Raw genomic sequence first — 24,186 nt, 5'->3', positions numbered from 1 at the left:
GAAGCAGACTTTTCCCACTTGTGTATTCTCTTTCTACATTTATTGTAGAAATCTGGACAAGAATTTAAACGCGTTACATAATAAACACAGTAATATAGTGCCGAAGGAGGAGCGTTTATGGAATATATTCTATAACATTTCTTTTTTGTGGAGTGTCCCAAAATTAAAATTTCATTAGAAGTAGATAAAAGACTTATTTTCCCTGCATTATAGTTTAAAACTCTCAGGTGGAGTGGATGGCATTTTCACCGACTTTAGGATTTTAAAATCCTAACCTCCTCTCGAGACTCATTACCCCCTAATACATTCCAGCGGTATCTGCAATGCCCTGTAGAGATGGCACATGCACACACATAGACACAAACCACTGCAAGCTAATGAATGTATGCTTAACAGGTAAAGCGGCTTGCCCAAGCCTTTATCGAGCTCTTTTATCAGTAAGACACTGTTATTATACATTATCCTATTCTAAGCATATATATATATATGTATATATGTTATGTTCTGTAGCTTTGAGCATCTGTAACTCAGGATACTTGGGTAAATGCCATCAAGCAATTTTTGGATGTATAGAACAGTGCATGCAGATTAGAAAATATGCATTGTTAGCTGCATTTGCTGCATATGCATTAGCTTCTATACATACTACCTATATCATAATTAATATAATATTTAATCGATTTATTTACTTCTGTATTCAAACTATGTACTTTTAAAACAAAGGGTCTCGTTTGTGATATTATCTTCTTATGTATCCAGATTTAAAACACATGCCAGATCCAGCATGTCGATTGGACCAAACTGATTTTGAATAAAACTTCTGCAACCCATTTTTAGGAAAAGAAGAGGGTAAGTTAAGACACTTCACACATAAGCTGTACAAACATTTAATAAATGGTTTATAATGTACTATAATGCAGTTGTGGGCAGACGTAAGGACATTTTAAGTGTTTATTAATGTATGGTATTTGTAAGCAATCAACATTTCTCCTATGAAGACATATTATCTATCATCACAACTGTGTGGTTTACTATATTGTCATTCATTATCTGTTTTTACAGCAGCCTCCAACTACAGGTGACCACAGGAGGAGTTGTAGTTGTTCACCAATAAATTATTTAGCAGATATATCTGCTAACAATCACATTATCATTGGTTATAAACTATTTATTTATATGCTGATTATAGATAATACAAAGGGGGATTTAAACTAAAGTGTTACAGAGACCCATGTTCATAACCTTCAAGACTACGATGGCGTTGGAGAAAATGAAAAAAATAAATCGTTGGCAGACGCAGTGGCATTATGACCTACTAAACAATGACATATGAAAGGAAATCACACAGCAGGTGCAAGAACTTAGAAGAAAAACACATGAAAAGCATGTCAGGGCCAACCAAGGGAATATAAAGACCAAAATAGGTGGCCAGAAAATACGGTGCACTCTCCAATACCTTGCAGTTTTATATGAGGAAAGTGAAATCCCCCCCCCTGGAATTGAAACTAGAATTTGATTGGCTCAAAAGCACAAACCTTGATGGACTATCAGGTGTAATGTTTCACTTGTTACTCACGTCCAGATTACAGTTGAATATTAACTCCTCGAGAAACACAGTGGAAACACTTTTCTCATATGACTGCACGCCTTCACCTCAGCCAACGGTTTAGAGGAGCTGCTTAACATTACTGGCCATAGCAAAATAATGAAGTCGATTTTTTTCACTTAAGATATTCCAAAACCAGACGTCCAGTGGCGAAAGTGACACTGCATGTTATCTGTACTTCCCTCGGCACATTTATTTATTATCTACACTGCTTTTTTTACGCTGCCTGGCAGATACAGGTAGACATGCGGTCGTAATTAGCAACACTATCTGATACAGATTGTTCAGGTAAAATTTCATAGTGGTGCAAAGTAAGAGATCAGCCCTTGTGTGTTAAGTCAGTTTAAGTTGAACTATTGTCCATCATATGAAAAATACTGTTTGTTATGTAAGATTTAACTGTATAAAATAATAAACACGTGCAAGTAAGCTGTTGGGAGCATGCATGTATACAGGGCTGCTACTCCTGCTGAAAATATGTTCCCGCACACATGAGTTTTACCCATAAAAGCATAACATTGTAATGTTCGTTCGGACCTCCTGAAACCCTGATGAAGATGTGCGCACACAAATTCTGTTCACATTTCAATGACACCCGATGTGTGTGTAATAAGCAAGTGAAATTGTGTACGAAAGAATGTTTATGTGTGGGTGGTGGCTTCTGTGTGTGTGTCTACTTGGAAAGAACCATAAACATGAGACTTTGCATGTATATGTGCCAAACCATAATCTATATATACTCACCATGAAGAGGATGCGGAAGTTGGACAGTTCTCCGAAGAAATCCTCCACACCGACCGAGTGGGGGTCAAAGGCAAAATAGCTGCCTATGCTCTCATAGAGCTTCTGCATGTTCTTGTGCATCGTGGACAGTTTTTCATACTGCTCACGGGAATGCTTGGAGAAGTCGTGAGAAACACAGAGTTAAGGAAAAATGGAGAAAAACATATGTCAAGCTCAGACAAAACGACTATAATACTACTGTAATCAGCAATATAATGACACCTCACAAATATGTTCATCCACAACAAAACAAGCCACATTGAGAAATGATCACTTCAGTCTTTATTGCATTCAAAAAGCCCACCTATGTCAAGGTCAACAAAACAAAAGCCTGGATGAAGGAGGGTCAGAGACAATCGAATGTGCCATTACAATAACCCCTCTAACTCACTTTGGAGTCAATGCCATGGTGAGCTAATAGCTGCAGCCCTGGAGTAATAGAAAGGTGTTTTGTAGTCAGCAGCATGACACAGATGGTTGCTGGAAAAGCTTATTGCAGTCATTGTTCTATTGTTTCTCCCAACAACAGTGGGGTCAGGTTGTTGTGAACCTCACAGCTCACGTCGCACTGTGTAATTTACTGAACAGGCGAGCACTTTTCTCCTGGTGAATGGCTATTGACAGCCGGCATCAGTTCAGCATTATCACAGCAGCCACTGACCTCATGGAGACTGCACTGCATGTGAGTCTGAGACTCCAAGACTCAAACGCACGCAGGATACATGTACTTACTTGCAAACATAGACAAAACAAAGAAAAAAAACTACCCTAAATATAAACTCCACCAGCACCAGTTTCAATGCATCAACAATTTGTGGCCAACAACAATAAGTACGTTCTGTCAAAATGGCCATTGACCTTTGTTTTCTCTTACAAAGAACTTTGATTAACTTGGCTGCTCATGTTTCCGAGGACAATGTAATCATAACAGATAGAACCGACTTTCAGAGCAAGACAATAACACACAAATAGTAACGATGTGGTTTTTGAGTCAATATCTTTGTGTTTTGGAAACGTATGCAGTTTACAGTGAATCATTTTAGTGAATACAGTATTCATGGTTTGTTTGTTCGTTGCTATCTTGGTAGACGTCCATGTTGAGGTTCAGGAATTGTTGTGTCCCCCATGTGGATACAAACAACACATTCACACGTGCCTGCATGTGTGTGATGTATTTGTGCTCTTACTGTTCATATGCTCACATGTAAGCCTGTATGCAAAAAGGTCTTTGCGTAACTGACAGAAAATAAAAGCGTTGAAATGGTAGGCTGGTTGGATTACCTCCCTGCAAGTGTTTACTTCAACCGCAGTATCACCGGCACGGTCCAGGTCAGCAGCAAGCCCACACACGGGCCCGATGGATGGACTCATCCTTCTGTCTTTCCTCTTCCCTCTCTTTATCCCCTTGTCTGCCTGGACATGATTTATCCCCCTTGTTTCTGTCAGCCGGTCCTTATCTGTTCTTTTGTCCACCTCCACCTCACTGCACTTGTGTGTGAAAACTCAGGGGCCCGGTACACGTAAAAGTTAAACTTTTGCCAAAAGAAAGAAATCTTTTTAACATCCAAACCGGACAGATTTCTACAGTGAGTCTTGGAATGATTCTTGTAAATAAAAAATTATCTCTTTCTAGGTTCCAATCTACCACCAACAACAACATCGTGAAACTAAATATGAGCGCTTAATCCAAAAATACTACTGCAGTCAGTTTCAAGTTCTAGACTGTGCTTCACTTAAAATACTCCCCTCAATGATGCCTAATTGGTCAGAATGGAAACATGTCTACAAAGGATAAAATATGTATTGTGGTCAACTGAAAACAAGAATCAGCAACAGGTTCATTTCAAAAAGGAAGCCAAACATTAATGTGTCAGCTAAATACATGTTTATATTATTCTGTCATGGAATTGATTATTAACGACATTTAGATACATTATTGATTCCTCTCTACAGCAGAGTCCAAAGTGCTTTGAGGTCAGGAAATCTTAAGTTCACAACGGTTGCCCTCCTTGTAGAATGGTAGTTTAAAATATTGAGGCAGTGGTTACTGTTGCCGCTTGTTGCCGCTTGTGGCGCTCCGTGTTGTTTTTTCTCTCCTATCTCTCACTCTCTCATTCTCTCTCACACACACACGCTGAAATACACATGTATGCACATGCACGGTGGTAAAGGGTCCCGTTGGGTACTGGACTGAGGCTGACTGGGCTTTTGCTCCTTGTATTTCCACATCAAAGACGTGTCATATTGATGGAGCCTGACGCACACTATCCTGCAGCGAGACAGCCGGTATGCTGGAGCCTTCATCAAACACACATACAGACACAGAATGAACAGGCAAACACACACACACACACATACATGTATATATAGTACACATGCACATGGTCACAGACCCATTCTTTGAATGTCTCTCTGTCAGGTTGTATTTTATCCTTTATTGTCTCTCCTTCTCTCTTTTTCTACGTCTTTCTCCTTTTTTCCTGTCCACCACTTTTAAACACATTCAATTTATAATTCTTTCTACATTTCTCCGTGATATTCTCTCCATAAAACTCTCTGACTCAAACAAAAACTTTCCTTTCTTTCTCTTCTACTGAGAGTGAATTTTCATCAGTAGGCTGTCTGAGCTGTGTCTGGTATTCTCATCGCTTGGGCTTGAAGCAGAGCAGGGAGCAAAAGCGATGGGTCTCAAGGTAAAGCGTCACGCAGCCTTTGGTTGCCCCGACCCCGTGTGTCTCTGCTCTCCTCTTCTAGCGGTCCTCAGCGAAGTGCTGCACTTTCTGTGCACTGCACCTCAACAATGGAAAGCCAGACAATTGCTCCAGGGCTTGAGTGCTCAAAGTTGCAAATGTACATGCTATTAAAGATATCCCTGGATTTTTACGCTAAGGGTCAGATTAGAACACAAATACACTATGCAAATATGGGCACTCTATCGCTCAGCGCCTTGTCTTTCTTGGAGTTCTGCAAAGCCCAGGAGTTTTTAAGACTATTTCAATAACTGAGTCTGGAATAACTGGAGGATAAACAATCCAAGCCCAAGTTCAAAAAGGGCTTGTGGAATAGTAGCATGTCACTAAACATAACACATTAAGGCTTGGCTTAAACAACTCCAGTTTCTGACAGCATCTCATCTGACAGTGTTGATTTACAAAGACAATGTCAGATGTGAAATGTGACGTCGATGGCAGTGCTCTACTAGTTCATGTTTTTAGAATTCTCTCTCTCTCAAATCTCCTGTTGTTGCCAAAAGCCGCCCTGTCCTTGTTAAAGTCTCAAATTAGTTTCTTGTGCTGCCACAGTGTCCTCATTACTGTGTTTAATCAGTCACTTTTTATCTGTGTTTGACACGCCAAAAAGGGTACATTTAACATCAGTAAGCTCAGATTAAGGGCACTCATTTTTAACACCACAAAGTGACATCAAAATCATATCCAAGTCAGACTTACCCTAGATGTAATAAAAAAAAAAAAAAGAAGCTTTTTGGAGTCAGACTCAATTCAATTTGGTGATAAAACCGAGAAAGAGAGGAGAAATGAGCCAAAACAAAGTTAAAACTGTTTTTACAATGGTCACCTATGAGGATGGCAATACATTACCTGGTTTGTTTACCTGTGTGCATGAGAGAGTTATTAAAGTGCTGCATAAAACCCAACAGTGGGGGCCCAAAAAGCCTCCTTAATAAATCTCCTGTAACCTAGTTGCATTAATGTTTATTTAATGCTTTTCCTATGTGCTTGCTGGCCCTTCCATCCAAGGCCCCACACTAAGCCTGCTTTTCTCCAAACCCCACCATCCCTGCTCCCTTTATCCCCACACCTACTGCCAACAGCCCCTGTGGGCCAAATTACACCAAAGCTGCCCACTGACTGGACACAACCCATCATGTTGAGAGCGAGAGCAGGATGAGAGAGGGATGAAGGAATGGAGTGCAGATGTAGGGCACAAAGTGAGAGAGAGAGAGAGAGAGAGAGAGAGAGAGAGATGTAAAGGCCACTAGATGTAAAATATTTTTAGCTACTCAAATCTGTGCATGAATGAACCTGAAGTCATTTTTTATACTGTGTCACATCTAAAATTGTTTGTCTTTGCTTCATCATTTAAAAAAAGGTCCAATTTGTTTATTATAGAGAAAGAGTCAATAATCAGAGTAAGTTCATTAATACTGTGTTGTTGTGTTTACAAGAGTTTCCTAGTCCAGTAAGTCAGGATCCTAAGTGAGGAGGACAGGACCATTCTGATGCTGACAGCATCCCGAGTTGGGCCAAAGCACAGGCAATAGGGCTCTCAGAGGGAATTAGCAGAGCAGCCAGTTCCGGAAAATTGGGATGGGACCTGGTGCTGAGGTGGGTAGAGGGAGGAGGGAAGTGTGTGAGAGGAGGGAGGGTATAGTGAAAAGAGGGAGGGCATAGAGGAGGGAGGATTTGCCACAATTTAAACGGGGCAGCATACTGTACGTTTAAAGGTGTAGATCACAGTCACATATCTGAATAAAACTATAATTACTCTGTGTGGGCATTAATACATCTCTATAAATATCATTAAAGAACAGGACAAGTCCAGCAGTGCTGATTTGTATTTAATACACTACACCTACAAAGTCCAAGGAAATGAAAAGTTACGAGTTAGAAAAAAGCAGCCCTGCTACAGCCTTTACAGCCATGCTAGCAGCTCTAACAAAGCGACAGTGCTTTACCTCAGTTGTGATTCTTTGAGCCGATTGCTAATGCTCACGATGAAAATGTCAACATGCTGATGTTAAGCAAATAATGCCCACCATCGTATTTAGCATGCTAACATTTACTGCTATGCAAATTAGATGACAAATTACGTATGTTAATACAATTCATCCTCTGGGGATCATGAATGTCTGTGCATCACAGCAATCCATTTAATTTGTATCATAACTTTTCACTCCAAACCAAAATTGACAACTTCAATATGCTGCTAAAGGAAATTCAGTAAAGTCAGGGGCTTATGAACTTTAGTTAATATAATTAAATATGTGGTAAACATGAACGTCTGCACCAAATTTTACTGTCACCAATCCAATACTTGTTGAGACATTTAACTCTGGATCGAAGTGGTGGACAGACTAAATGTTCAACAGACCAACATTTTCAATTCACGAGTCCTGCAGCAACCGTATCCAATAAAAAAACAGCAGAATTATTCGTTCAAGTAGCAATAGTATTCTAGTGTCTTTGAGCCGACATAGATTTCCGAACTGATCTGAATAAAAAATGACTTGATACTCAAAGAACAAGAGACAATTAGTTGTAGGGCTCTACAATCTCAGCTTGTGTGAAATAGGAGCCTTAGAGGCCAAGAAGAAAGAATTCAAGACAGGTTTGTTTCACATGGTGAAAATAATTAAATCTGTACCAAACTGAATGGCTTAGTGAAACAATACTACTCTCTGAAAATTGCTGGACTTTGTCCAAAGTAATCAAAGCAACACCTTGGATGAAAGTCAATCGCGTGCCATCGAGAAACTCTATCCTGTTGATTCGTCTTTGTCACTGCACACAGGCAGATATACACTGCACGCACGCACGCACACACACACAGTACCACCCCCCAACCCCCCTCTATGCTGGATTACAGAAGGTGCCAGCGAAGTGGTGATTACTTGATGCCATCTCCCTCCCCTTCACAAAATGTAATTTATGTAATACTTATTGTGCCACTGTAGCAATATCAAACCTTAACCTCAGTGTCTCAAATGCTTCCTAAATTACTTTGCATTCTATATATATATATATATATAATATATATATATATATATATATATAATATATATATATATATATATATATATATATATATTAGTGCTGGATTAACATTTTTAACCGCGATTAATCAGCGCAAAATTCAATAATGAATTCAAAAGTAGTGTATTGCGCACTTTTATTTTAAGAGTACTGCTCTATGAACAAAAGTGCAATAATATTTGGTTTGCAAACACTTTAAACAAATAAGGTTCTTTTTAACAGCTGTATTCTCTTTACACAGTAGAAGTTAAAATACAGTTATTCTGATAATAGATATTGAGCTGGTGTTCACAACTTTATCTTCATGTGTGTAATAGATGCAATTTGAAATATACACCTTGAAAACTGCAAACCTATCTACGTCATGTTTTTTACGTTTGTTAAATTCTCAGTAGCGATAACTAAATGATATGCTTATTATATATATTCCAAACAAAAAAACATAATTTAAATGAATCATTGCTTTTTTGGTATTTTGGTAAGACACATAACGCTGATTACCGTAATGTGTGTGGTATTTGTTATAAATATACGTTGGTACATAGAGGGTGGTAAAAAGCTGTACATGGAGGGACTTAGGACCCAGGGGAATGTAGGTGAAGGAAACAGGAAGAGACGGAAGAGACGCCACACAAACAGCTGTTCACCGCTCGCTGCCTGGTTCTTGTGTTAAAAATGTCCGCTTAATAATAAAAAAAACTGCGTTAACGCGCGATAAAATAATTGCCGGCGTTAATTAATTATGCGATGTTATTATACGCGATAATAACGCGTTAACTTTCCCAGCCCTAATATGTACATTATATATATAATGTAGCTACATACTATTATATGTAATATATAGAGAGTAAAGAGTAATAGCGTATACATACATATTTAATAACTGTGAGAGATGTGTTTTTACACATCACAGGCTCACTAAATCATATAACCACTTTGGCACAGGGATCATGACCTTTCTTCTCTCTACACTCTTCTCCATCATCTCCCCTGCAGCTCCTTCCTCCTTATTTTCTTAAATTAAAAGCCAGATTTGATGTCAATTTTACTGTCAATTTATTCTGCCCGTCTGCCTCTGAAATATTTATACCTGTAGAGAGGAAGGTTGTTTCAGCTCAAGCATTCAGAGCACTTCACTACAGCACCCAGCTGGTGTTGGAACAACTCAATGAGGGGCAGAGTGTTGGTCGTAATGACTACATCTGATAAAGGAAAAGAGACCATATAAATAAGATATGAGGGGATTAGGTCCATGGGAATGACCTGTTGAATCATGTATAGGCTATTAAAAAGCTGAGAGATAGCACGGAAAAATGTGAAAAATAATTTGGTGTCAACTATAATGGTGCCGGATGAGCGAGTGCGTGTAAAATCAACACATTCCTATTAAGATTAGGATTATTAAGACACACCCACGTGCACACACAATTTTGCTGTTGTCATCCTTTCATCCTCCTTCAAAGCAATCTCACGTCACATCAATGCCCATGGCCTGTGCCTCTCAGTGTAATGTTCAGAGTGGTAACATGACAATGCAAATCCACTGTGTTTACAATGTTCATACTTGTCAAACTGTGAAAGGTCAAGTCTCTTGTTTCCCCTGACGCTGATCTACTCGGTACACATCAATCCCTACCTCTCCATGACAATAGCTCGCGAGATGCCCCTTGAAGAGACAAGCATGTGCAGGAACACAGGCGTCACACAATAGACATAGGTAAGCTTGTACACCGGATTACATAGCTGAACATCCACAGGAAACCCAATTGGAGTGCATGTTTCAATATTTCTTATTTGGAAAAAACACCCATGAGTAGTCTTCATTGATTAGGTCGTCAATAACTACAACCACCAGCACAAAGCTGTCTGAATCTGGTAGGAAAAATAACACAATATTTTCCTTATATAAGTAACAATTCTTAGTTAAAATATTGAATTTAGTTTAGATTAATTTACTGCACACCTTTGAATACTTAAATAACATACACTATTGCTTCATCCACACAGCTTAGTGCCAAACACAATTGCGGCCGCATTGTGTCTCATTTACATTGCCCCAGTTTCTGACCTGGCTCGCTTTATTTCGAGATAATATATTAGCCTCATTGCCTCCTACTGGGAAGAAAAACCAGTTATTTCCTCATAGTATGATCAATTTACAAGACACGTCTGGTTGTTCTACTGAGGGAGTACAAAGAATATGTGGGACGCACAGTATGGACTTGTTTCCTTGCATATATGTCGATCCAGTTATACGCGACAATGACGGTGAGGAATCACAATCGCTTTCATGCTCTGTCTCTCTGTTTTAACAGTCTATCTGCCTCGAACAAGTGTTTCACAAAATGACTCTCACACACACACACGTACACGCATTGTCAAGCCTGTTTTCATCGGTTCATAACTATTGCAGGTGTACTGCAGTCCTACTGATCTGTCCTATACAAATAGCACATTCAAATGAATTTAAGATTGCCGTTTCAACATGACTTCTTTCTGTTGCGAGGTTAATATGGATACGGTTAAACTTCGTGTACAATCTTGTGTTTATCATCGATAAGAACAATCTATCTATAATGTTATAATATCTATTTTGAATTTTCATCAATTATCTGATCTGACAATTAAGTCTTCTTGTCTGCAGGGCATGATGAGCATGGGACGCCCTAAAATATAAAAACACACAAAAATATGGCACCAAGCTGCTGCTGTGATTTGAAAGACATAAATCACTGCAGCTGCTGCGTCTCCAGTCATGCAGCTACTTTTGCTTATCTTCACTAGTCATTACAATGTGGTAAAGCAGAAACATTACACGTGAAATCTCAAACAACGCTTGGAACGATAACAGCAAAACGATGCAAAGGAATGTTAAAAAATAAAAGAAATGATCACTTATACCGACTGACAAATCACAGTTGCCTGAATTATCGTGACGTGGTAAACTCTCTCTATACAATCTGCTACTGCAAGCAGCTTTACAAAGGTAGGGAAGTATTTGAAAAGTGCTATTTGACCAAGGTTTGCTCACAGCATGTCGAGATTACATCTTCCTGTGATCACGGTGTATAAGGCTGGGAATGGGACCTCTTAGGTGGCCACTTAATGCATGCCTCCTGAACAGAGCAGTAATCAAGCCAGGCAGTTCTGTTTGCATAAAGATATCATGTTGGACTGCCTTTGATGTGTGCCTCTCGACTGCTGGGAGTGTTTATATGGCAATGTATTCTCCTGCCTTCAAGCTGGACTGTTTCAACCTTCTGTGCTGCACAAGCAACACAACATGGACTCGTTGAATTTCTTCATAATATGTAAATAACATTGATATGCTGTAAATAACTCAACGATACCATCAAGCGTGGATCTGTATTTACATGGGAATGAGAGGTTAGCTACTCGATACGGAGAATATTATTTCCACAGTCCACAACAAAGGAGGATATATTCAGACCAATTAGATATGCGAGTGTGTTTGTGTCTGTGAAGGGGACAAGTCTGACACCTATCAAGGTCAACTCGTGTTGTTTGTGCACAAATCATTAAATTGCTCAAATAAAATGAAAATCAATGTCTAAATTGTTTCACTTATTAATTCAAAATACGATAATCTACCTTTTCATCAAAGGTAAGGCTGTCTGGAGCAACTGTGTTGACACTTACAGCCTTTCCCGAGCCTGAACTGTAGATACGAAGATGGTAAGTAAGCATAATCCAGTGCAAATAGTCAACAATTGGTCAAGCAATTTGTTTGTAGACAAAGTAATAATGGTGGCGAGAGAGAGAGAGAGAGAGAGAGAGAGAGAGAGAGAGAGAGAGAGAGAGAGAGAGAGAGAGAGAGAGACTGTATATTGATCACATTCCTTCAGGACTGGCCCAGCAGCTAGCGTGACAGAGTACAGCTCCATTCAATAGCCTTATCATTACCACAGCACAAACCCACTCAGGAGGTCAGCCTATTTGGCCTCTGGTTCTGTGTGTGAGTGTGTGTAAGTGTGTGTGTGTGTGTTTGCGTGTGTCTGTGTATGTGTACATACAGGTGGAAAAAACAGGAAAGGAAGAGTACATTTCAAATCTCTAAGCCAAAGACTAAGACCACTTACAGCACATGTCTTTGTTTAGAACCCTTTCAGCCTAACGAAGTGTCTCAAGAGTAGAGTTAGAAGTGAAAAGAACATGCTATCCACTACAGAGTGGGCAAACTCACCTGCAGAGTCAGAAGATAGTGGATGTAACTTAACAAAGTTTCACCACTAAATCTAAACGTGGGGCCTCAATAGAACTTTTTATGTGTACCGTAATCGTAAGTTCAGTTTCCTAAAGCGGCGAAATGATCGACATGCTGTAAATTAAACCTAATTCTCTAAACTGGCAGCGCGACAAACACAAGATAGGCAAAATTCAAACAATCAGCCATGAAGCATTAAGCTTAAATTGGTTTGCTTTAAATACAAAAGAGGACATCCTCCTCTTTGATTAGATTACAGTCAGACATGAGTGGCAGAGGTAGCTGTCAAAGACGGCGAGCTGGAGAAGAAGAGACGCAGACCGGAAAAGAATAATGGAGCAGTCTCCATTGGCAACGCAGAGGCACAGAGGCTATTTTTAGCAAATTAATTTAAGGCTCTAAATAATTAACTGATAATTATCTGGCAATCAAGTGTAAGATAAAATGATCACCCCAAGAGTTTTTCTGTCATGTGGCACAGCAGGCGGACAGAGGAGCTTAATGTGACTCACCAGTCAAAAAACTGATGGGTGGCATGTACAGACAGAGTAAAAATAAAAATATGAAATATGACAGGGAGAGTACAGTAAGATGTACTCGCTAGAAGGCAAGTGGATTTGACAATGAATAGTGCCTAATGAGTGACAGCAAACTGGCACTTACAATCTATTTGTTTGGGGATAATAAATGTGTGTAGCAGCACACACACACACACACACACACACACACACACACACACACACACACATGTAAAAACAAACAGCCACGGAAGGCACTCAAATTCTTGAGACGCGACCTTGCAAAAAGCACCATAAACCCCAATTATACCACAGTGTTTCTCCTCATTCTTTACCAATGTGTTCCAAATTATGAAGAGTGTAGCGTAATCACAGTGTGACTAAATAGAGAGTGGTGACTCAAGGTTCAGTGCTTTTGGTTGTAAGTTCAGTGGAGAGGTAGTGGATGCTTTGTGTCCAAGTTAGGTTATCTCCACACCTGACCCTGACAAGATTCCCTCTAAAGAGAGAGGAAGAGAGGTGGGAGAGAGCACTGACAAGCGGTTGATGAACTGCCTCTGGCTATGTGTGTGTGTGTGTCCTCCAACTTGTACAAATAAAAGGACTTTTATTGCCAGTTCATCTCCTTCTTACTAAGTATCTCCTCTGCCTTCTTGTCTTCATCTCCCTGACCCGCTCATGTTTTACTTCTGCTCTCTCTATCCCATTACTTCCTCGGTCCTCCCTGACCAACATATAACTGCATAAGCTGTGAAACGAAGTATGCAAATCCGTAAATCCATCTTTCCCCTCTGTTATCTGCATTTTTAGTAGCTTCCTTAGCTTCTAAATCCATGGTATGTATCTTAATGCAAAACCCTGTTTCTGTTGAGAAGAGCTGGGAGAAGAAAAATGGGGGAAGGAAATATTAGAAAAAAGTGTTATATGATGATATATGAAGAACGCTCTTAGGCTACAAAATGAATTGTGTTGAATGTCAACATATACACTAGTGGAGCAACATAATGCCACTGAGCCCTGATGTCCAAACCAATAATACGTTCCATTTCTATAGACAGCACTTTGCAGCCTGTGCACACAACTGATCAAATATAAATATACAACCGCCTGCATCAGTGTAGCATTATTAGAATAACCAGAAAAGAGGATAAAACAGGAAAAAAAAAGCTCAACAATGAATTAAAGTCTCTGGACACCAAGGCAGGTTATTAAGCCACATCCATAGCTTGATACTTCATATAGAAGCAACAGTGGGCAGTCAGAGATGTGACTTGAAACATAGCGTAGAACAATACCTGTGTTTAAAAAGTAATTAAGTAACAGTGAAAGTACACAAAAAACATCTTTATTACAGTAACGACAGTCAATGTAATAATTACTTCTGCCCCTACATATGTCTGCATACTGTATCCATTTTAGGGTTTTGGGATTACAGAGAGGGTGCAATTAGCTTGACAGCGTAATGTGCTTTGGGGAGAGCTACGGTTGACAGGCCTACCTAGCCTCCCCGCTGTGCAACCTTTTATAAAAATCAATGCCACCACTAAACACAACTCTCCCATGTGGAGCTGGGCCCTGTTACAGCCTCCTCTCCCCTTCTAGACTGGGGAGGAAAACACAGACAAACGGATAAATTAGAGCCTTTCCAACTGCCCTCCTCTCATTCTCCAGCCTGTCTACCATTGTGAAGTGACAAAATTACCGTCAGTAATGCTATTGAAACAAGAACCCCTGCTTTTAAACATCACTTTCTTTGGCCAATTATATTTTCTTTTCTGTGAAAATCATTGTTATTGGCTTAATTGGTTGTCGATGGGTGACATAGCAAAAAGGTTTTGAAGGCGTTGTACACATCCAAGTACAGGACCTTAACAGTGAGTGGACCACTGAAGAAAAGATTTGCTCAGATTATCTCTGCTGCGATACATGATTTGCTCTCCCTGGAAAATACTGCAGGAAATATGTATTATCACAACATGAACAAAGAACAGTGTGAGGAAGCAGTGTAGACAGGGGACAAAAGGCATGTTGTGTAATAGGAGTAAATAGACAATAGACTTATTGTCCTTTTTTATATTTTTGTCTCACACCTCAAGGAGGACGCTTTCATAGTTCTCAGAGCACATATTTAAAGACGGACTGGCGTTGGGCACTTGTAAACAGTTGACATTGACAGTTGTGTTGGTGAAAAATCCAGACATCAAATTCTGAACATTTCCTTTGCAAATGTTGCTGCAGTCTACAGTCTTTCTTAGAAAGTGTCGTGCAAAGACACTAAGATCAATGTGGGGAATCATCAGTTTCACAGAATCTTCATCAAGACGGGAATCTGAGTGACACGCGAACACACCACAGGTATGTAGCTTGGCTGTGTTGCCTCCTCAAACCGCTCCAATTGGCAGTCTGTTGCTGTAATTTGCATCAGATTACATGCCCACAGAGGCAAACTCTCCTTAATGGGTAGCATCATCCTCTGCAGGTGGCAGGGGAAGAAAATGAGTTGGGAACACAAAAAATGATCTGCATCCTCAAATACTGATTGCTGCTCCGATGACATCCGTTCGTGCTCTGAGATCTCATTTCCAACCGCTCAATCTCTCTTCATTAACATTAACCGCACCATTCCACAACGTGCAGACATTAACCCAGTTATATTCGTAATTACCAAAATCCAGGCTTTTTTTTTTTATTCTTGGCCTGCTGTCACATGAAACCTTGGGGAGTTGATAGGCCACTATGCTACCTCTTTAAAATAAAGCAGTCCTCTATGCTCGTGGATACTAATTCTGCGTTCTAATTGTCACTTACAGTGCTGTGTGTTTGGTCGGTGTTTTTAACTAGACTACGTGCTGCCCACTTTTTATCTCTGTGGGCAGGGGTTGTGGGTTGACGGTGGTATTGAGCAAGAGAACAATCTATATCAGTCATTAAAATGCAAATGTGTTTACCAAGTCTAGCTTTGATGCTGCACTAATAACAAGCAGTGGGAAACAATCAAACGTCTGTAGCATTGAACGCACGCCGACGCCATGTAATGACACAAGGGGCTGAAATAAGAGCAGTTTCGACAGTCGATACAAAATCCTGTCATTATCTGAGAACGTGGAACAGAGACTTAAGCAGCACAAGATGACACTGGCACAATTCCAAGACTGCATTTCAAAGGAAACCTAGATTGTATGCCCAAATTAAAGACTAGTGCAAGTGAGACAGATAGGAAATGCCTGTGTGCTCTGTAAGTAAACATGTCGGAAAGCACAGCACCTATTCATGTGCAGTAATCCAATGCAGGTGGATAGACTTTGCATGTAGCACCATGTAGGGTACTGAGATACCAACACACCAGGTTCCTCATATGAATACGTATGTAATTTGAGGCTTCCACACTAACCCAGTGGTTCTCAACCACTCTTTCGGCTTGTGACCTCTAAAATGGACCCCTCATTACAGGCTGCATATGCATATGAGCTGTGAGTAGCTCATCGAAAAAGTAAGTGTTTTTTTTCCTGGATTGTGTGATGTGGCCAAATTTGGGTAAAACTAACCCGCATTAATGAGAGAACATGGGGATCAAAATTACATTGGAGAACCATTGCTTGAAAGCGCCGTAGCTGTTGAGAATGAAACGTTGCCCCACTCAAAAGTTGTAATCTTGCTAGCCAGTATTGTAAACTATAATATATTGTAAAATTGAATTTTGAACTTGAAAGCCATCCAAAATGTACCCATATCCAGTATACATACCGATGTACATGTTCACCCCATCTCTCAGTGCTCCAGCAAAGCATTGGAAGATATAAGTGGCTCTTCTAAAAACCACCATTATGATGGAGAGAAAGAAGACGCTCTTTGGGGAAAATACCTTAATTCATCTGTGATCTCTCATTAAGCACCTAATTGACCGTGACAACTCCCTTCCCTTATTGGCTAGCGATCTGTGAACATGTGGGTAACTATCGAGCAACACACCCAGACCTACATAAATACATTCCAGAGGAGCACGGAACAGCAAAGGAAGGTCTGGTCCCTCCCTCTACACAGGGCCAATTAGTGAAAACGGCGTGGCAGCCTATCAAAAAGAACTGAAGAAACTAAAGCCATGAATGACATTTAGACCCTGTCCTCCTGCATCTACTTCCTCAAGCTGTTAGTTTAACAATGCATTCTTTTTTAGACAGAGGCATTACGTATTATAGTCATATAAGGTGGAACAAAAGGATACACCATAAACCTGCTGATAGAAAATGTTGGCCTGAAATTTGAGCCCTTTTTTCCTGTATTGTCAACAAGTGGTGCAGACAATAGTACAGCTAATCACTAGGAATTGACACGAGGAAGCGCTCACATTTGTGGGGACAAAATGAAGGGCTTTGAAAAGCTAGTGGATGCCCTGGGAGTCTGTTAGGCAACACAAAGCCCAGCGGGGCTCTGTTCAGAAGATCTACTTACTCATACAATCTCTTCCTCTTGGAATCCTAAAAAGAGTTAGCAACCCACTTTCAAGCTTAGTCAATCTGAAAGAAAGGGATAAAGAGAAGAAAGAAGATGGGTAACATGAGAGAGCGTGGACACGGCAGTAATGTATGGGTGAGGGAGACAGAGAGAGTAAGTGAGAGAGAGAGAGAAAAAGGGGGTCTCATCTTTTGCAAATCGTATCATCTCTGTGAAAGCGGCCAGAGAAGAGTATTACTACTAATCTCCAATCCGCACCTTGAAAAGAAGTCTAACTTTCATTTGCCACTGACAAGCTCCCTCTTGTGATCTCTGTGGATGACAAAGGCACTCAATGAACAGATTACATAGTGTATTTACTGTCCTCCAATACAGAATATTCTTCCCTTGATTTTAATGAATGTAATTTAGTAAGTTATTTCATGAATGGTTTTAAATACTAGGCCTACAGCTTCGGGGGAAAAAAAAGACATACATCATCCTATATAAAGTCCTGGCAATCGGTAGACTGTGAAATTAAAACTAAACTCAGAAAGGATTATGGGATTATTATCTCTGATCAGCCTTGCATCTGGGAGAATACTTGATACTGCTGTGTTTCAGATCAAATCTAATAAGCTTAAAGGTAAGTATAGGGCTTAGTATTCATTTGTGGATATAGAAGCCCATTCTGTACATAGTTCACTTGTAATATGATAAGGAGCTATTGTTGGGGGATTAGGTTATCTCCCAGGAGATCTATTAGTGGATAAATCCTACTGGCTGTCTTATGAATCATTACCTTACTGGTTACAATCTGATCTCCTTCAACTACCAACACAATGACCACACACACACATGCGTGCACGTTTAAGGAAAGCATATGAGCACACTCTATGATCTAAACCCTCACGCCTGACAGCACACAGATGCATTTTCAAGACATATCTTAACAATGACCAAACATTGAGTGCCAGAGCGGTGCCCTGAAAGGTTACTTAGAGGGCCTTTCAGCTTCGGTGAAAATAATAGAGAGACGGTCATTTGTGGATCGCTAACATGTGTCTGCAGCACAGCAACGCATATCCATAGCCCTGTGTGGGATGCTAACTAGAGAGGTAGAGAACAGATGCTGCATGAGCTGTAAATCCTGCAATAATGGCTAAAGTGACATTCAATGGCACAGGGACTATATTGTCTTCGTGGAGAATACAGTTTCAGTCAAACTGGCTCCAGCAAAGTGCTTTTTAGCTATTAGCACAATAACCAAAATGGAGGGCTTTAACAGGATGGTAATGGGGAGGCAATTGGTAGAATAATTCTGTGAAGCCACAACGTCTAATGCCATTTTTAACACATTGGCACGATGTATAATCAGCCTGGCCCTAACATTACACATTCAGCTCAGACAGCATCATGTACCACAGTCACGACTGTGGTATTTAGCAAGGAGGAAAAGAAAAAAAAAAGACAACAAACTCAACAGTGTTCCTGCACAGAGCCTAAGGGTTGGACGGGCAAGATTCAATCCACTTTTTTTTTCTACCTGTTAGAAATCTATTAGAGGCCAATAAGGATGTGGAGGGGGGAAGGTTTGAGATATTTCAGGTCAGCCTTAGAGGTTAATTGTTGATTCGTCTGTCTGGTCAGTGAGGGGATCACTGTGTGAAACCAATCCAGAAGGCAGGAGATGAACGGTGAGTGTGGATGGCATTCAGGAGATTAGAGTGGTTGATGGGAGAGGCAGAGAGAGAGAGAGAGAGAGAGAGAGAGAGAAAGAGGATGGAAACATGAACCAAAGGACCTCATGTCAACGTCCTCACAGGGCTGCCAATGCTAACTGGGTGTAGACATACAATTAATGTGCTCGAGAGGGGTTATGTGTTGGCAACAAGGCCATTGAGGCTAGCGGTACTTACATTTAAAGTAAAGGACATGGTTGACCATTTGTGTCAGGTAGAGAGAGAAAATAAATGTTACTAGCATCAAAATATGTTCTCTCCCTACTTATGACCTATTGCAATATAGAAAACAAACAATAAAGCCAGGCACACATGTAAGACAATTAAATATAATCTGCTGAACCCAGGAGACCAACGGATTACAGTCCAGCTTAATCACCTCCACAGAAACCTCAAGGAACTTCCATTCGACTACTGCTACTCCTCTTTTTTAGGTTACTGTTCAAGCAAAATACAAAAAATAAATTCAAAAAAGTAAAAAAAAAAACAACAAGCACTGAGGTTGGCAATGAGGAATGTTTTTCTTTGTTCTGATGAAGGTCAAATAAATATGTAGAATGTAGACTGTGGGTGATGATAACTATTTGGCTGTCTGTTCAGATGCACAGTGAAAAGACATAGCCCTCCTGTGGGCATCGCTCCACATCTCCCTGGCCGCCTGCATGCCAGTCCCATTTCACAACTTGTGCTACATCTGTGACACATAAACACACACATGCACACGCTCTCACATATACATGAATGCAGCGAAGGACCTTTCTCGTAGACCGAGTGTCCCTCATCACTGTTGTTCAAACAATAATGGATGGTATATAATCATATAGAGGCACTAACAACTCCCTGTGACATTTTGTATTTCAAACCAACACTCAGTCATGTGATAAATATCAATTATATTACAGCTCTGAGGCTTAAACTAAAGTTGACCTGAATGTTTTAAGGCGCATGAGCTAAATTTGTAGCCATGGCAATCCAAGCAATGAAAATGCTAACATTAGTAATATAATTCAAATTACTATTTTAAAGATAATCTCTAGCCTTCATGGCATGCAGAGAAAGGGGGAGGGTGCTACAATCCATTATTTTTATCGGACGATGGCAATGCTAAAATTAGAATTTAATTCAAATTATTTTATGTTGTTTTTTAAAAGGTAATCTCTTGTCTTCATGGAATGCACAGGAAGGGGAATGGGGGAACAATCCATTATTTTGATTGGACATAAAAATGCAAACAAAGATTTGTCAGTTTAAGAGCACCGCCCTCTGAGTAGGGATCCTGCTCTGCTTGTCTTTGGTTTTGACATGTTTACTTTAACAAGTTTGCGCACTTCTACAGGAGGCAGCCCCAAATGAACTAATTATGTGCTGCCATATTAATGTTCACAATGTTAAGTACATCTCTTTTAAGCATCTTAGTTTGAATTGATGATGCAAAGCCCAAAGACATGTGGCGATGGCAATGAGAGCATTGCGTTTTTGTGCAGATGGGGGAAAAGCTGCACTGAATTTATTTCCCAGTGAATTCAGCACCTGTTGTAATGCTACTGATTAAAATTGCTTTGGGTCATTATTTGATGTCAAAATCAAAAATAACGTCCCTGCTTTTTACCATAAAACATATATGTTGAGTATTCAGTGCATACATTTAATACTGCGAAAAGGCAGGTAAAACATAATTAGACAACAGGCTACAGAGTGAAGGGGATCGAAGGTTGAATTGGGTGATTACAGTGGCATCATGATTTTGTGCATGATTTAAACAATTTAGAGACTGTTTTTTTAAACCGGAAAAAAACAATAGACATTGTACTGTCTTTCTGAATACATGAATCAATGGACATTCTTTGAACAGTCTTGTTCACAATGATTACCTTTTAATGATTCAATTTTTATAAGCAACTGAATAAAATCTGCGAACCAGGTGGCACAGAAAAAAAATCATACTTTAAAACATGTCACTACTGGAACTAAAGGGATAAACAGTGTACAATGAAATAATATAATAATATATATATATATACATAATATAAATTATTATTCAAGCAGTCTTTAAAAATCTGATTGGTACATGCCAACTGTAAGAGCAGGCTAATGGAGCACATGCAAATATGTTGACTTTTAGATGCAGCACAATGACCTTGCTCATAGACGTTTAAAAATATGACCACTTGATCAAACAAGCCTGAGGCATCATAACCCCCACTGTACTGTTCATCACAAACATGACCCAAGAGCACATTCAGTGTGTACACAGAGTGTATAAAAAGTAAACTGCAGTCATTTAAATTGCTGAAATGAGTCTTTATTTAGCTACATCACGTTTCAGATTGCCTCAAGAAACCTTTCAAGCATGTTTTCAATCAATGATTGGTGCCATGATCTGCTCTGTGCTGGAGATCTTATTGACTGCATTTTTTACAAAACAACAACAACATACAAATCTCTAGGTTGGTGCTTTGATGATGGCAACCATACAGTAACACCACCTCGTCACCACTGAGCTGTGGCAGCACCAAACCGACGTCTCCCTCCAGTTAACGCCTGTTGCTACCTACACCTCTGGATATGTGTTTTCACACCAGCGCCTGTTCTGTGACGTGTAACATCAGGACACAGTTGGACAGAAATGTGCTTCAATGTATTACAGTTGCAACCGCTGTTAGTGTGTTGAAACATGTCTGCACTCTTGGCTTGTGAGGGAGGTGGTGTATACATATTTGAAAAAAACTAAATAGAAAATAAATCTCATCATCACAAAGAAATTGTGTGAAGTGGGAAGAGCCCCTGGTTACAAAAGAAGTTTTGCTCCACTGTTAATTAGCATTTGAAAGATTCATTTTTCTCACATCTCAATGTTCAGTGAGTCCAGTGTCAATGCTATAGGAATATGTTCATCTATTACACATGCTCCAACTTTATTTCTGAGAAGCAATTTTCTTCCTCCCATCAGTTTGGTGATCTGGCTCTAAATGCTATACCTCGCACCAACAGCTGCTGCTGTTTCCACGGAGAAGATTCTAACAAGTTCAACACACGCAAAATCATCCAAGGGCTTTAACTGGGATCAATGGACCGATAGTATTTATTTAGCCCATGAATTTGGTAATCATTAATTACTCTAAAATGTACAATTATCCTAATTTGATTATATGATATTCATGCGTTGTCAAAACAACATCTTCTCACTCTGAACCCGTCAAATACCGACGCTTGGTCACTGACACTAAGCTTCAAACTATGGCGCTCTAGGTTCCCCTCTAGCGTCACTTTTGTATGTGGCAGGGATGGCGGTCACTTTCCACTCGTTACATGCATATAGCTTTTCAAAATAAACTTCTGTCTTCACAGGAATTTAGGTTTAGGCAACAAAACAACTTAGTCATGTTAACGTCAATGACGCTCTTGTCCTGAACCTGACAAAGGACTCGCGTCACTTTCACTGCGCCTGCGTGCTCTAACTCGCTCTTTTTACAGTACTTTTTTGTTTGTCAACCTCTCATAAAGTTCTCTCTTACTTAAGAAAGAGCAATAGTAAGAAAGCATCCAATGAAATCAATGGGTACTAACAAAATAAGAACAAATCGTGGATACGAACAAATATAAGAATAAATTTGTTCTCATAAGGCTTCCTGCATGAGGTCCATTGTCGATGCTGAAAATGGACGTGAGTTTGACTTTCAGAACACTGCAGCAAATTAATTTTCCATGTCTTATAAGATGCATGAGAAACGTAAGTATTTCAGTGTACATTTTGGGGATATTTTGCCAATATGTTTATGCAATTTAAATTATGCGATGGTCTAAGAAAAGAGACAAATACTCACTAAAGGCCTATCATTTCAGTATATCCGCTTTATGTTTCATTAATGAATAGTTAATAATAATATACCCTCTCGGTAATACACTTAATTTTACTTTGCATTCAACGTGTGTATTATCAAGTCATTTGAACAAAAAATGTGCAGAACCTCAAGGGGAGTTCAATCAATTTTGCAACTGCTGTACTTCTTACCACCTGCACAGGCACCTTTGAAAGTCATGGCACAGAAAAGAAAGAGGAGAGCAACACAGAAAGATAAATATGGCCACTTTGTCTCCATATATGCTCTCTTTCAACCTATGTTCTTCAGTTAGGATGGAAAGCTGCAAGGCATCAAGGCAAAAAGCCCAGGGATCAACCGTAAGTCTTAATCACAGAAAGTCAATTCAAGGGCAGCTGTTGAAGGTCCGGGTAGCAGATGTGTCCCACACATTCCTGTTGCTGTTAAATGACAGGGCTTATACCCACCAGCAGTATAGAGTGTGTGTGTGTGTGTGTGTGTGTGGGACCGCAAGAAAATAGGAAATAGAAAGGGGGGAAATGGATAAGAAACATTTATGGCACTAATCAGTTTTTATTTTGTATGCCACTGCTATTGCAGCTAACAGCAAGGTGTTAAATGTCTCGCTCTCTGTGTGTCAGTGCACCAGCCAGAGGTCCCTCCTCACAGCAAACTGGCTCATCTCATATAATCATGTCCATGGAGGAGCCATCAACAACACAACCACTGGCACTTCTGGAGGTTACCTTACGTATCCATGCAGTTTATCTGCTGATTAGAGGTTAATTCTCAATAAAACCCCACACGGGCATGGCTGTTGTTTTGACTTACACTAGCTTAGCCCTATCGGTGAAAGCTATAAAGATAAAGCTGTGAATACTTTCACTTTACATTTACTGTGACTAGCCTGACATATAACTGTTTTGTGTTTTGTGTTATATATTACACAAAATTCATTACCCAGACAGCTTGGAAAGAGATACATGCATTTCAAAAACGTTTCTACATCAACACCTGTACAGAATGTAAACCCGTGCTGAATAAAGATCTACCTGGCTTTACAGGAACAGTGTTTTTCATGATTTAATTGTCTTCTGTCTTGATTGCCAGGCGATGTGGTTTAATTTTACACTGTTATCTGTCGGCTTTAGCTTCTCAATCAGATAGTGACGGCGTAAGGCTCCATAGTAACTCTGACAGGTTGACGGAGTAGCCGCAAAAGGGAAAGGGTTAGGGAAGGGTCAATTGATAAAACAGTCAAGAGACGGTATGTCATGTGACCCAGC

At 39.9% G+C, this 24,186-nt stretch overlaps 1 protein-coding gene across 2 annotated transcripts in view; it reads right to left on the bottom strand.

The window, feature by feature from the left end:
• The window catches only part of diaph2 (diaphanous-related formin 2), a 345,406-nt gene that overhangs the window by 61,375 nt on the left and 259,845 nt on the right, over positions 1–24,186 (bottom strand). For both annotated transcript variants that reach the window (XM_076102904.1, XM_076102905.1), the window contains one exon: positions 2,351–2,515. In XM_076102904.1, coding sequence (XP_075959019.1) covers positions 2,351–2,515 — 165 coding nt within the window. The remainder of the gene's footprint in view (positions 1–2,350; positions 2,516–24,186) is intronic.

Source organism: Anarhichas minor, unplaced genomic scaffold (genome assembly GCF_050575085.1).
Source record: "Anarhichas minor isolate MPS153535 unplaced genomic scaffold, ASM5057508v1 ptg000028l, whole genome shotgun sequence".
NCBI classification, from domain to species: Eukaryota; Metazoa; Chordata; class Actinopteri; order Perciformes; family Anarhichadidae; genus Anarhichas; species Anarhichas minor.
Note: the sequence above shows the minus strand (reverse complement) of the source record. Positions and strands in the feature narration are given on the sequence as shown.